This window comes from Trichomycterus rosablanca, chromosome 22, assembly GCF_030014385.1.
Source record: "Trichomycterus rosablanca isolate fTriRos1 chromosome 22, fTriRos1.hap1, whole genome shotgun sequence".
Taxonomy (NCBI): Eukaryota; Metazoa; Chordata; class Actinopteri; order Siluriformes; family Trichomycteridae; genus Trichomycterus; species Trichomycterus rosablanca.
The window spans coordinates 11,218,380-11,234,430 of record NC_086009.1 but is presented as its reverse complement, the minus strand read 5'-3'; the positions used below and the strand labels follow the sequence as shown (position 1 = coordinate 11,234,430).

At 40.1% G+C, this 16,051-nt stretch overlaps 1 protein-coding gene across 1 annotated transcript; it reads right to left on the bottom strand.

The window, feature by feature from the left end:
* cenpx (centromere protein X) lies at positions 1-15,851 on the bottom strand. The gene is made up of 5 exons (XM_063019069.1): positions 15,768-15,851; positions 15,573-15,624; positions 15,426-15,479; positions 3,428-3,516; positions 1-350 (listed from the first exon to the last, which is right to left on the bottom strand). Exons 1-5 carry the CDS (start codon positions 15,801-15,803, stop codon positions 336-338), a joined length of 246 nt encoding a protein of 81 aa, XP_062875139.1. The 5' UTR covers positions 15,804-15,851; the 3' UTR covers positions 1-335.
* Positions 15,852-16,051: the final 200 nt, after the last annotated feature.

Here is a 16,051-nt window from a genome sequence, read left to right as displayed (position 1 = left end):
TGTAACTCATCCATGGTTTTTATTTCATGTGTAAAACCACATGTTTGTACAAAGTTTTGGCTTGTAGTAGTGAACATGCCCGTGAACAATGTTGGTTCAAGATGTGCTGGAACTGCATGTGCTGAAGATAGGATACAATTACATTATTTATAATTAATCTGCTTAAGGTATTTTAGATGTATTAATTATTCAAATCTGTCATTTTATTTAAGACAACAGTAATTTTACAATACGACTAAGACAAAATTATATTGCAAATGTCCAAGCTGCCTGTTTGGCACTAAAACTTCAGGCTGTGTAAACTTCAACCTCATCCTGTGACTCTTAGCATGGCATTAGAAATCCAAAAGCTGTTAAAAATGAGACAAGTGTTATTAAAATTAAAAGTTTGGACAGTACCTATGCAATCAATAAACACTGGATCATTTTCGACCTAAATGGTCTTTTAATTTTAAAAAGTGCATTTGATTCAGACAAGACAAAAATGAGTAAGGGACAAGGTATAGAAGTATAGAATGAGATCCCCCACCCCGTGTCCTTTTTCGCTCTCTCATGATTATTACCCACACCCAAACACACACACATATACAGTAGTGTTCAAAAAAATAGCAGTGATTTTAAAAAAGCGAATAAAGCACAAAATCATTATAATAACTTTTATTTCCATAAATGCAAATGCACTGAAAATACTACACTTTCAATTCTAAATCAAAACATTAACAAAATTTAGCCAGTTTGTGTTAATCCTTTACAGAAAGTTAAGAAAAATGAATATTAGGCTGTTCAAAATAATAGCAGTGCCAGCATTTTTCTTTAAAAACTTAAAAAATGTATGTATAAACTGAAAAAAATGTTTGAGGTTCCACTTTACTTTAAATTACTGAACTAATATTTAGTGGCATAACAATTGTTTCTGAGATCTGTGTTGCATGGAGTCGACCAACTTCTGGCACGTCTGACCAGGTATTCCAGTCCAGGATGATTAGACTACATTCCACAGTTCTTCTGCAATTTTGGTTTTGCCTCAAAAAAGCAAGTTTCAGCTATCAGCCCACAAGTTCTCTATGGGATTGAAGTCAGGAGATTGGGCTGGCCACTCTATTACCTCAATCTTGTTTGTCTGTAACCAAGATCTTTTTAAAGACATTTCTTCTTCGACATAGGGCAACATGATCTCCTCAAGTATTCTGATATATTTAAACTGATCCATGATCCCTCGTATGTGATAAATAGGCATAACACCATGGTATGAAAAACATCCCATATCATCATTTTGTACCACCATGCTTTACTGTCTTCACAGTGTACTCTGGCTTGAATTCAGTGCTTGGGGGTCGTCTGTCATACTGTCTACGGCCACCAGACCCAAAAAGAACAATTTTGCTTTCACCAGTCCACAAAATGTTGAGCCATTTCTCTTTGGACCAGTCAATGTGTTCTTTGGGAAATTTGAACCCATTCAGGACACATCATTTTCTTAACAACGGGACTTTGCAAGGAGTTCCTGCTGGTAAATTGGCTTCACTTAATCATCTTCTGTACTCACTGGTAACTTCAGATGTTCCTTGAACTTTCTGGAGGTGATCATTGGCTGAGCCTTTCGAACAGTAGTTTCACACTTCCTTCCGCATCTTTCAGGTTTTGGTTTTCACTTCAAAGCATCTGAGATCATTTTAGCTGAGCAGCCAATAATTTGCTGCACTTCTCTGTATGTTTTTCCCTCTACAATCAACTTTTTAATCAAAGTACGCTGTTCATCAGAACAATGTCTGGAACAACCCATTTTACCCAGTATTTCAGAAGGAAATGTGCTTTGACCAACCTGTGCAACATTTGCCACCCTCCTACCTTAAATAAGGGCCAAAATTGACACCCGTTCCTCTGCAGAATGAATGACTTCACCAATTGAACTCCTCACTGCTATTATTTTGAACAACCCCCTTTCAATTAATGCTTCGATTACTCAGAATGAGTGGCATGCATGTCCTAATTGTTGGGTTTGTTTTGTTTTCATTACTCTACTACACTTTCAAGTAAATTTTTTGCTATGTAGAAACAGCATTTCTACTAAAAACAGTGATTTATCAGGTTAATGGTGTTGTACTGCTATTTTTTTGAACACCACTGTACATATAAAAGTGTAAAACATGACGTTAAAATCCCAATAAAAACACACACACACACACACGCACACACACACACACGCACACACACACACACACACACACACACACACACACACACACACACACACGCACACCTCTTCTGCTCACCAACCTGTTCAAAACTGAAAGTGAGAAAAAACTAGATGCACTAAAAGCAGAAGGCCCTGTACCAACTGTCAATGAAAAAAAAAAAGAAAATTTGTACACATGTACAGCTAACACTACATCTAACAAAGGCTTATCCTATCAGATGAACTAGACCACTTTTAATCTGCTTACGATTCACATATGGGACTAAAGACACTGTGGGGCTTGAGATGCTGTGATCTACTTTTTGCACAGAGCTTATTCAGAGCGAGAACTCTCTCACAGTTTTAACTGTCTCATGTTTTAAGACTAAGCACAAGTGTTGAATATTTGACGTGCATATATTTGCTCTATCTGCAAAAAACATATGAATGTAAATATTGTTATGATGGTGAGACACTGTGGACACGGTGTAATTATTACAACATTTTATGCATTTTAATCAGCATTCTGCTTCATGCACTTTAAACTAAAAATTAACCAAATAACGTTTTGAAATAGATTTCATTGTTATTTGCTCCTTGTTTACTGCAGAGTTAGTTTGTGCAATTTTATAAATTTTTGGATGTTTTTTGGCCGAGAACAAGAAATACTATAAATACTATAAATGAGTCTCGGATGTCAGGCAATCATCCAGTATAAAACTAACATGACCACATTGGTATAAAACATCCAGTACGGGAATCACTTCCCCATAATAATTGTTTTTTTGCAGATAGAGCAAATATTCAACACTTGTGCTTGATTTACAGTTTATATATGAAATATAAGCATGTCAGCGCATGTACACACGTGTGTTTATTTCCGGTTGAACTGATAAAATGTTGATTTTGGAAAATTAAAATACGAGCCGTCTTTCAATTTCTGTTTGTTATTTGATTTTTGATCTTAAAATGAAAAACAAATAACGCCCCGTTTTCTTGTTTTTCAACTTTCGTATTTGAACTAAAAAACGAATGACCAAAGGTACACGGACCAAAGGTGAACCGTGCAACTTTATGTTATTCAGGAAGTTTGTATCAAACAAGTAGCCCTTCGTATTATTCACTACCCTTGAAGTAGCTCTCGGTCTCCAAAAGGTTGGTGACCCCTGCTTTAGAACAATTTTTTTTTATATAGTTCAAGCATTTCCTTTTTACTGGAATCTTATTTTTTACAAACACCTTTGTACTCACTAGTTGAGGCAGAACTTTCTCGACATGCTCCAAATCCACAGCAGCACAGTCCTCATTCTCAGCCTGTTTCATTGCTCTGCGTGTTGCTTCTAAAATATTTGATTGTAAATAAAAAAGTTATAGGGGTTTTTAGAAAGATACTTTATTGATTTAAACCATGATAATACTTTATGCATTTGTTTAATTTAGTTAGTTTTACTATATTAATTTATTATTATTATGTTTTTTGTATTTATTATTATTATGTGTTTATGTATTTATTTATTATATGCATAAAGATTTCAAACAAAAATATTCAAGTTCAGCTCGGCCATCCGGCCGGGCTGGGTGGCTACTTGAACAACGATTGGCTTGTTGTTCATACAAGGCGGGAGGCCGGATAGGGACCTCATAACTGATGCAATTATGAATGATTGCTGGCTGATTGATGGCAACTGCACAGAGTTAAAAGATAATGAGGATCAGGGTGTGTCTCTCCATACACAAAGCTGATCCACATAGGAACTCACCTTGTGCAGGTGAAAAGATGCAGTCAGCTACTGTGTCGGAGGGGGATTGTGACAGCAGTGGGGATCGGCATCGGCATCAGTAGAGAGGAAACATAATGCAATCGGGTAATTGGATACGATTACATTGGGAGGAAAAAATGGGGGGGGGGGGGGGGGGCATATTCATATGACTTTTATAGACTGCAAAAAAAAAAAATGGGGAACACCTAAACCACATATTTGATCTCAAAAAAGGGAACACCTAAACCACGGATCTGATCTTGATTAAGAAAAGCTGTGTCTCTGACTTCATTGGGTGTGTTCAAAAAGCTAGGGAGCTCTCTACATAGACAGCATTTTACGTCATCCTACACGCATTCCCGAGAAGGAGGCTGTTTGAAATCCTAGATGCCTTAATAAGCTGTCTAGTTAGGTATCTTAAAATTTCAATGGTATTTTGACTCAAGAACGAGTGAGCATAGGAAGCGTCCTTAGTGATCAAGGCAATCCCAGCATTCAGTGCGGCAGCTCTTCTCTCACAGAAAAATAAAAAAAAACATGGTTGAGTTCTTTTCAAACGTAAATAAATTATTATTGATTTTTAACTTGTATAAACTCGCACAAGTGTTTTTATTTGCATTATTATAGTTCAGGCTTGTCAGCGAATGTAACCGTTTTTTGTACACGAAGGGAGATGTTAGTTGACAAGCTAGCACGCTGTGCCACCCCATCGGTTTGAATGGCAAGATGCTAAATGCTAAATTCGATGGAATCGCTTTCTAAGTAGTGCGTTCGAATAATCTGACTTATAAGTCCTTGCCTTTTAAGAATCCTCTCTACTGAGGCAGCTGCCTATATAGGCAGTAAGACAGCTCCCTAGGTTTTCAAACACACCCATTGTGTGACTTCAGTGTGATTTCATTATGAAACTATGTGACTCAGCATAGTGTCTATGAATCCACATGCCTGTATTGTCCAATGTGTTGACAGGTGGTCATCAAGGTGTACTCGTTGGTTAAGTTTTTCTTCGGTGGTTGCTAAGGTATAGCTAGATGGTTGCTATGCTAACAAGCTGTTGTTGGTAAAGAGTTGCTAGGCAGTTACTAAGATAATGCCAAGTGGTGTTGCTTAAGTGATGCCGGTTGGTTGCTATAAGAGCATGTTAATTGCTAATGTGTTGTTAGGTGGTTGCTAAAGTGATGGTAGGTTGTTTGCTAAGGTTTTGATGCAAAGTTGCCAAGGTGTACTGTGGTACTGTGCTTTTTGCTCAAATGTGTTATTGTGTGTGCACAAGCATAAAGTTGGTGGGGGCATCAATACTTTTGCTAAGACAAGGGATTTTGTGTGTGTAAGTATATTGGTATATGGTGGGGGTGTGGAACACAGTGGTACCTTGAAACATGACGTTAATTGGTTCTGGGACTGGCATCGAGTTTAAAAGGCGTTGAGTTTCAAGGTATTCTTTCCCATAAAGATGTATGGGAAACCTGTTAATGCGTTCCATGGTCCCATGGAACTGCATATATTTCAGGCTAATGTAAAATAATTGGGTTGTTTTTGACACTTATACACTAAAAATAACACAAGTATAATATAAAAACACTGAAATACAATTTAAAAAGTTAAAAATTTATATAAAAATACAATAAAGTCTGCACTTTAGCTTTACTTCTTTATTGTTTTTTATACTTCCTAATCGTGGATGCTTCCACTTGGAATACCGTATTCCATTCAGTAAAGGCACATTCAAATGGTAAGCGCCCAAATACATTTTTGCGCTTTTCCTCGATAAGTTTTGTGCACCGCTATTTTGTCACTTCTCATGTAAATGCGCCTTTACTGAATGGAATACGATATTCCAAGAGCAAGCATCCACGATTAGGAAGCAGAAGAAAACAATAAGTAAACAAAGGGAAAAGTTAAAAGGTAAAAGTTTTTAAATTTTATTTCAGTGTTTTTATATAGGCTTATTGTACTAAAATAACGGGCGAGGAATTTCATTAGTGGAGAGAACTTATGAGCAGTAATAATTAAGAGAAGTTTAGTGTTGATGTGTCGTTCTTTTAGTACATTAATCCACATTAAGCTTTACTTTATTACGATAAGCGTTTTGGACTCGGAAAAGCTGATTCTCACAATTTATCAGAACCCCCGCAGATGTGATTGTTATTTGTCTCATATTTACACTTTGATGAACAAAGCGGCTGTTCGTTCATTTAAAATGAAATAATAATAAAAAATTACGGCTGAACTTGTCGAATTTAAGGGAACATCGAGCTTTAGGGTACAAATTTCTCCTCAAAATGCATCAAGTTTCAAATATTTCGAGTTTAGGGGACGTCGAGTTACAAGGTACCACTGTGATAATAAAAAATAAGACATTCGAAAAATAGATATTCAATGTTTTCACTGACCAATTTCATTATACTTTATAAATATAAAAATGGGACAGAAACATGTTTACAACTGTGTTACAACACTTGATATGCTGCTGTTAAGGTGGCATAATATTGTGATGGCTATTATTATTGATCACACTTCCCCTCCTTCCACTCTCTTGAAATAAAATCATCAAATAGATCGCTGTTCCGCTGGGTGGCTCGGCTGGACTACAGCGAACAGATCGCAGCGCTTCAGCAGCAGCATTTGTACCACTAGCCAATCAACGCGGTTGATCTAAGAGCTTCGGCTCACCACACCCCACCTCAAACTGTTACGGCCTTTTTTTCCTAGACTGGATCATAACACACGTTTCAGATTATTCAATTTTTAATCATGTAGGAACTGGGGATAATTGTTGCAAATTCGCAAGTGATATTTTTGCCCATTCTTGCTTGATACATGACTTCAGCTGCACATCAGTCTGGTCACCATGCACCATAAACTATCAATAGGAAACAGATCTGGACGTGCACACACTGTGCCTACAAAGCCACACTGTTATAGCACATGCAGAATAAAAAAAATAAATAAAACATGGACATTCTGGACTAAGACGTTACCTTGATGGCAGCATATGTATCTATAAAATTTCAATATATGCCTAAGTGTCAATGGGACCTTTACATATACTGTATCACCAATGCCATGGATACTGATGCACCCCTATACCATTTCAAATCTTTTGCAGCTCTTGCTGGTTCTGTTCGCCTTTAGCGTGGACAACTCAATGGCTGTTTTTTCCGTGAACAAGCTGAATTTTGTGCTCACCTGACCACGTACACATTTCCACATTTATGAACATCTTAGAAAAGAGCTTGGGTTTAGAAAACAGTTCTGCATAGATGGCTGGCTTTCTATTGCATAATAGGCGTTTTTCATCATGATTTTCCAAAGTTCTTCTACACTACAGGTCCTTCTCAAAAAATTAGCATATTGTGATAAAGTTCATTATTTTCCATAATGTAATGATAAAAATTAAACTTTCATATATTTTAGATTCATTGCACACCAACTGAAATATTTCAGGTCTTTTATTGTTTTAATACTGATGATTTTGGCATACAGCTCATGAAAACCCAAAATTCCTATCTCAAAAAATTAGCATATTTCATCCGACCAATAAAAGAAAAGTGTTTTTAATACAAAAAGTGTCAACCTTCAAATAATTATGTTCAGTTATGCACTCAATACTTGGTCGGGAATCCTTTTGCAGAAATGACTGCTTCAATGCGGCGTGGCATGGAGGCAATCAGCCTGTGGCACTGCTGAGGTGTTATGGAGGCCCAGGATGCTTCGATAGCGGCCTTAAGCTCATCCAGAGTGTTGGGTCTTGTGTCTCTCAACTTTCTCTTCACAATATCCCACAGATTCTCTATGGGGTTCAGGTCAGGAGAGTTGGCAGGCCAATTGAGCACAGTAATACCATGGTCAGTAAACCATTCACCAGTGGTTTTGGCACTGTGAGCAGGTGCCAGGTCGTGCTGAAAAATGAAATCTTCATCTCCATAAAGCTTTTCAGCAGATGGAAGCATGAAGTGCTCCAAAATCTCCTGATAGCTAGCTGCATTGACCCTGCCCTTGATAAAACACAGTGGACCAACACCAGCAGCTGACATGGCACCCCAGACCATCACTGACTGTGGGTACTTGACACTGGACTTCAGGCATTTTGGCATTTCCTTCTCCCCAGTCTTCCTCCAGACTCTGGCACCTTGATTTCCGAAAACAGTACTTTGGACCACTGAGCAACAGTCCAGTGCTGCTTCTCTGTAGCCCAGGTCAGGCGCTTCTGCCGCTGTTTCTGGTTCAAAAGTGGCTTGACCTGGGGAATGCAGCACCTGTAGCCCATTTCCTGCACACGCCTGTGCACGGTGGCTCTGGATGTTTCTACTCCAGACTCAGTCCACTGCTTCCGCAGGTCCCCCAAGGTCTGGAATCGGCCCTTCTCCACAATCTTCCTCAGGGTCCGGTCACCTCTTCTCGTTGTGCAGCGTTTTCTGCCACACTTTTTCCTTCCCACAGACTTCCCACTGAGGTGCCTTGATACAGCACTCTGGGAACAGCCTATTCGTTCAGAAATTTCTTTCTGTGTCTTACCCTCTTGCTTGAGGGTGTCAATGATGGCCTTCTGGACAGCAGTCAGGTCGGCAGTCTTACCCATGATTGCAGTTTTAAGTAATGAACCAGGCTGGGAGTTTTTAAAAGCCTCAGGAATCTTTTGCAGGTGTTTAGAGTTAATTCGTTGATTCAGATGATTAGGTTAATAGCTCGTTTAGAGAACCTTTTCATGATATGCTAATTTTTTGAGATTTTGGGTTTTCATGAGCTGTATGCCAAAATCATCAGTATTAAAACAATAAAAGACCTGAAATATTTCAGTTGGTGTGCAATGAATCTAAAATATATGAAAGTTTAATTTTTATCATTACATTATGGAAAATAATGAACTTTATCACAATATGCTAATTTTTTGAGAAGGACCTGTATGTGGCTGTATTTAATCACAATAGCATGTTGGTTTCTCCTTTGCTGCCAGAGCACTTAAAAGTCACATTTAACAGTGGTTTCTGACCTTTCCCAATATGGACTGAAACTTCTCTGAATTTCAAGAAATATTTTCAAAATATTATCTATGGTAGATAGGGAAAAAAATCTAAATTATTTGCATTACTTTGTTGAAAAATGTTCCTTTTAAACTGACTGACAATTCAAAGTGGTACACCATGAGCCAACTTTGAATGCAAAGACAAGCACCTTTGTTGGATCATTTTTTCCTATTTTATTTATGCATTTTTATGCATTTATGCAATAAGAAAGGTATTTTTGCCTGCCTCACTCTCCCTCACGTGTCTGCAGTCCTGCACCCCTTGTTATTTGGCCACACATACAGTCATGTAAAAAAGTTAGTACATCCCATGCAAAACTTTGTCTTTTTGGACATATTTAAACATATGAACATTTGAGCTTTATTTGAACAGTACTGAGAGATGGAGCTTATATAACTAAACAAAAAAATTTTACAAATGACTTTTAAACACAAGTTTGAAAATGTAATGAAATGAAAATTTATTGTGAGGAAAAAGTTAGGACACCCCCACATTTATTACTACTTAAAATGTCTTAAATTAGAATCCAGTGCACCACATCAGCTGCAATGATTAGACCATCGTTGGAGGACCTTGGAGTTTTATTTAAACCTCAGACATTAGTTTGGTTTGCTCTTGATTGTTGAAGTGAGTGTTATCACCATGGTGAGATCTAAAAAGCCCTCTGAGGCCTTCAGAAAAAAGGTTGTAGATGCATTAGAACAATTAGAAATCAGTTATTCCACTGCCTGGAAAATAATTTACAAGTGGAAAACATTTAAAACAACTGCCAATGGCCGCTCAGCTGGCGCAGCGGTAAAAACACACGCTGGAACCAGAGCTGGGATCTTGAATACACCGTATCGAATCTCAGATCTGCCTGCCGGCTAAGATTGGCCTGTTGTTCAGATGGGCGGGACTAAGCTGGATGGGGTCTCTCTCTCTCTCATGACTGGTGCAATTACAACCTCTGCTGGCTGACTGATGCCGCCTGAACAGAGATAAGAAAAGAGTGCTCTGAGAGTGTGTCTCTCCATACACAACGCTGAGCTGCACTGCACTCGTCAAAGTGTAGGTGATAAGATGCATATGGCATGCTGCCCACGTGTCGGAGGGGGCGTGGGTTAGCTTCGTTCTCCTCAATCAGAGCAGGGATCGACATTGGTGGAAAGGAAGCATGATGCAATCGGGTAATTGGATGGACTAAAAAGGGAGAAAAAGGGGAGAAAATGCATAAAGAAATATATATACAGTGGATATAAAAAGTGTACACACCCCCATTAAAATTCCAGGTTTAGTGATGTAAAAAAATTAGACCAAGAAAAATCATTTCAGAACTTTTACCACCTTTAATGTGACCTATAACCTGTACATCTCAATTGAAAAACAAACTGAAATCTTTAGGGGGAAGAAACAATGTGGTTGCATAAGTGTGCACACCCTTAAACTAATACTTTGTTGAAGCACCTTTTGATGTTATTACAGCACTCAGTCTTTTTGGGTAGGAGCCTATCAGCATGGCACATCTTGACTTAGCAATATTTGCAAAAACGCTCCAAATCTGTCAGATTGTGGGGGCATCTCCTGTGTACAGCCCTCTTCAGATCACCCCACAGATTTTCAATCGGATTTAGATCTGGGCTCTGGCTGGGCCATTCCAAAACTTAAATCTTCTTCTGGTGAAGCCATTCTTTGGTTGATTTGGATGTATGCTTTGGGTCATTTGGGTCATTGGACAGTTTGGAAAGTCTGATCACGTCGCCATCTTTCTCATGCCTAAATATAAACAAAGGCTGAAACAGGAGGTTCCGGTTCAGAGGGAGGTCACGGGCTGGACGGACCAATCGGTGGCTGCCTTTCAGGACGCTCTGGATGACGCAGACTGGGATATGTTCCGAGAGAGCTCCGCCGATGATGTCAGCGTGTTTACGGAGGCGGTTGTGGGATTTGTTGGGAAACTGGTGGACGATACGGTGGAGAAAACCGTAGTGAAAACTTTTCCCAACCAGAAGCCGTGGGTGGATAAAACCATCCGCGACGCTCTGACCTCTCGCACCGCTGCCTACAATGCAGGGCTCATCAGCGGTAACATGGAGGAATATAAAGCTGCGTCTTACGGAGTACGCCGAGCGGTGAAAGAGGCGAAGCGGCGCTACGGGGAGAAAATAGAGACGCAGTTCCAGCAGAGTGACTCTAGAACCCTGTGGCAGGGACTACGAACCATCACGGACTACAGAAGCCCACCCTCCAGACTGGTGAGTGCGGACGCGTCTCTGGCGACCGAGCTGAACACTTTCTACGCCTGCTTCGAGGCTGCAGCCGGCAACGCTAACAGCGCTAACAATGCCATCAGCACTACCGGTGTGACCAGCATGCAGACGGAGCTCGTCGGAACGCAGAGACCGCTCATCATCAGGGAGAGTGATGTACGGAGAGCTTTCAGGAGAGTGAACACCAGGAAAGCAGCAGGACCGGACGGGATCGCCGGCCGAGTCATCAAAGCCTGCGCGGACCAGCTAGCACCGGTGTTCACGGTGATCTTCAACTTATCCCCGACCCAAAGCATCGTACCAGAGTGCTTCAAACAGTCCATCATCGTTCCAGTCCCGAAGAAGAGCCAGCCAGCCTGCCTTAATGACTTTCGCCCAGTGGCCCTGACATCAGTCGTGATGAAGTGCTTCGAGAGGATCATCAGAGACTTTATCACCTCATCACTTCCGGACTCTATGGACCCTTTACAGTTTGCATACCGCCACAACCGTTCCACAGACGATGCCATCACCTACCTCCTTCACACCACATTATCACACCTGGACGCTGGGAGGGGTAATTATGTTAAAATGCTGTTTGTTGACTACAGCTCAGCATTTAACACGATTATCCCTTCTAAACTAACCATCAAGTTGGAGAACCTGGGACTTCATCCATCCTTGCGTCACTGGATCTCTAACTTTTTGACGGACAGACCACAAGCTGTGCGGGTAGGAAAACACATCTCACCCACACTCACCCTTAGCACTGGCGCCCCCCAGGGCTGTGTCCTGAGCCCCCTGCTGTACTCACTGTACACATATGACTGTGTGGCCACTTCCAGCTCTACCACCATTGTCAAGTTTGCTGACGACACTGTTGTGGTGGGCCTGATCTCTAACAACGATGAGAGGGCCTACCTAGAGGAGATTAAACACCTGGAGAACTGGTGCCAGGACAACAATCTCCTCCTTAACGTCAGCAAGACAAAGGAGCTGATAGTGGACTGCAGCATAAAGCAGGAGAGGAACTATAACCCCGTTATGATCAGTGGCACCGCAGTGGAAAGAGTAGACAATTTCAAGTACCTTGGAGTTCACATCTCTGAGGACCTGTCATGGTCTTGCCACACCACTGCGCTGGCAAAGAAGGCCCGTCAGCGTCTTTATCACCTAAGACGCTTAAGGGACTTCAAACTACCATCCAAGGTGCTTCGTAACTTCTACACCTGCACCATTGAATCCATCATAACGGGAAACATCACAACCTGGTTCGGAAACAGCTCCAAGCAGGATAGGCAGGCTCTACAGAGGGTGGTGCGTTGAGCTGAACGCATAATCCGGACTGAGCTTCCTGACCTGCAGTCCATATACAGGAAACGGTGCTGGACAAGGGCCAGGAGGATAGTAAAGGACCCCAGTCATCCCAGTAATGGACTGTTTTCTTTGTTACAGTCTGGGAAGCGTTTTCGTGCTCTAAAAGCCAAAACGGAGAGGATGAGGAGGAGCTTTTTCCCAAAAGCTATTCGAGTCCTCAACGAAAATAGCATTTAGGACCATTTACACAACGTGCACAATCTAATTTATATGCGTGTATACTGTTTTATATGTATATGTATGTATACGTATAGATTAGTATTTGTGTATTTATTTATCACATCTGTATAGCATTATGTAGCATTATGTTCTGCACTACTTGTCACTTTACTTTACACACTTGTTCACTTTAAATTGCCCTTTGTAATTATATTGTTAATTCTTCTAATGTTCACTTTACTTTAAATTGCTCTTTTTAATTATATTGTTAATTGTTCTAGAATGTTTCTAGATTCTTACTTTTAAAAACATTCTATATTTTTTGTATAATATATTTTTTTAACTATTTTGTAGTTTTTGTAATTACTGTGGCGGAGCAGTCACTAAAGCATTTCACTGCCAGTTGTACTGTGTATGACCATGGGTGTGTTCGAAAAGCTAGTGTGCTGTCTACATAGGCAGCATTTTACGTCATCCTGTGCGCGCTCCCGAGAAGGAGGCTGTTCGAAATCCTAGATGCCTTAAAATCCACACTTCTGAGGCATCTTATTATTTCAATGTTATTTTGGCTCAAGAACGAGTGAGATTTTGTGCCAACATTGACTGGTATTTGGAACTGTTCATAATTTCCTCCACCTTGACTAAGGCCCCAGTTGAAGAAAAACAGCCCCACAGCATGATGCTGCCACCACCATGCTTCACTGTGGGTATGGTATTCTTTTGGTGATGTGCAGTGTTGTTTTTGCGCCAAACATACCTTTTTGGAATTATGGCCGAAAAGTTCAACCTTGGTTTCATCAGACCATAACACATTTTCCCACATGCTTTTAGGAGAGTTCAAATGCGTTTTTGCAAAATTTAGCCGGGCTTGGATGTTTTTCTTCGTAAGAAAAGGCTTCCATCTTGCCACCCTACCCCATAGCGCAGACATATGAAGAATACAGGATATTGTTGTCACATGTAGTACACAGCCAGTGAGTGCCAGAAATTCCTGCAACTCCTTTAATGTTGCTGTAGGCCTCTTGGTAGCCTCCCTGACCAGTTTTCTTCTTGTCTTTTCATCAATTTTGGAGGGACGTCCTGTTCTTGGCAATGTCACCATTGTCCTATATTTTCTCCACTTGATGATGACTGTCTTCACTGTGTTCCATGGTATATCTAATGCCTTGGAAATTCTTTTGTACCCTTCTCCAGACTGATGCCTTTGACTATGAGATCCCTCTGATGCTTTGGGAGCTCTCAGCGGACCATGGCTTTTGCTGTAAGACGCAACTAACAAAATGTCAGGAAAAGCCTACTAGAACAACTGAACTTATTTGGGGTTAATCAGAGGCACTTTAAATGATGGCAGGTGTCTACTGATTCCTATTTAACATAAGTTTGAATGTGATTGGTTCATTCTGAACACAGCCACACCCCCAATTATAAGAGGGTGTGCACACTTATGCAACTACATTATTTTTTTTATTTTTTACTTCTTCCCCCTAAAGATTTCAGTTTGTTTTTCAATTGAGATGTACAGGTTATAGGTCACATTAAAGGTGGTAAAAGTTCTGAAATGATTTATCTTGGTCTCATTTTTTACATTACTAAACCTGGCATTTTAACAGGGGTGTGTACACTTTTAAAGTTTGTCAAAAAACACCTAGACAAAGACCAGGACTTCTGGAACAACGTGCTTTGGACAGATGAATCCAAAGTTGAATTAATTGGGCACAGTAACAAAAGACATGTTTGGTACAAACCAAACACAGCATTTGAGCACAAGAACATCATACCAACTGTGAAGCATGGAGGTGGAAATGTCATGATTTGGGGCTGCTTTGCAGCAGAAGGGCATGGCAAGCTCTCCATTGTAGTATCCACAATGAATTCGTCACTGTATCAGAGAGTGCTTGAGGAAAATGTAAGACTGTCTGTCCAAAAACTGAAGCTGAAGCAGAGGTGGACCATGCAGCATGACAACGACCCAAAACATTCCAGTAAATCCACCAAGGAATGGCTCAAAAGAAAGAAATGGAGAGTTCTGGAATTGCCAAGTCAAAGCCCAGATCTTAATCCTATAGGGATGCTGTGGGGTGATTTGAAACTGGCTTTGCATGCAAGAAACCCCTCAAACCTCACACAGCTGAAGAAATTCTGCATGGAGGAGTGGGAAAAATGTTCTCCCAGTCGATGTCAGAGACTGGTATATGGTTATAGGAAATGTCTAATTGAGGTTATTTCAGCCAAAGGGGGAAATGCCAGCTATTAGGGCACAGGGTGTCCTAACCTTTTCCTCACAAAAAATTTCCATTTTTGTTCATTTTACATGTGTCCAAAAGTAAATTTTTCAGTTTTATTTGTTCAGTTACATAAATTCCATCTTTCAATATTGTTTAAATGAAGCTCAAATGTCCATATGTTTAAAAACATTCAAAAAGACAAAGGTTTTCATGGGGTGTCCTAACTTTTTTACATGACTGTACATAACAAGGCGGGGGGAAAAAACACGTTCTGAATGCTGAACTGGTTCCGCTCATGGTGTTCATGTTACTGTTGTATACTACTACCAAGATCATTGTGTAACTTGTGCCACTTTGGTTTTTAAGTGATCATGAGTATTATCATAATAGTGCTAAAGTGGAACAAGTGTGTACAACAGCAATAAAAACGTTCGGCATTAAGGTAAAGGGTACGTCTGAAAACAAGAACTTACCAACAACAAAAATTTTCAACATTTCAGCCATCAGACTGACAGCATCGTTGCTGGCTAAAACAAAAAGAAAAACAGATCACAAAATACCTAGTAACCTTCCGGAGTCACTAGAACATTAAAATGTGGTTTTCGATTATACTACCAAACCTTTGGCTTTGTTGTTCTTGAAGAACTGAGTCAAAAGTCTGCTAACAGTCTCCTAAAAATACAAGTTTCATACTGAGTCAAATGTGGCAAAAGGTGTCACGTTTGACGAAAAATAGCTTAAGGACTACGTCAACACAGATATGTTGTAGTATAAAGAAATTATTTAGAGAAGTAACATAGATGCACAAACGTTACCTTTTTGAAGACTATTTCGCTCTCTCTACCAGCCATAGCTTTGGGATAAGAACCAACAGCTATGTTGCGTTATAGTCTTCTTCTATGCCCGCGTTTTATAAAAAATCTGCTGCCATCTTGCTGTAGCCGAATGCAGTGCCAGTCACTGTGATTGGTAACGCCTCGAGCATTGTTTCTTCTCCTTTATGTTTTTGTAAGTGCGTTTATATGCACACAGGTAATCTGATTAGAATCAGACTCGAGCAGTAATTGTTTTTATGGTCATGCAAACAACCTTTAACCCC

Excerpts from the sequence above, each read along its gene's own strand:
- cenpx (XM_063019069.1), bottom strand. The coding sequence starts at position 15,803 with ATGGCTGGTAGAGAGAGCGAAATAGTCTTCAAAAAG. Across the intron at positions 15,625-15,767 it reads GCGAAATAGTCTTCAAAAAG|GAGACTGTTAGCAGACTTTT; the intron begins GTAACGTTTGTG and ends TTGTATTTTTAG. Across the intron at positions 15,480-15,572 it reads CAAGAACAACAAAGCCAAAG|CCAGCAACGATGCTGTCAGT; the intron begins GTTTGGTAGTAT and ends TTTTTGTTTTAG.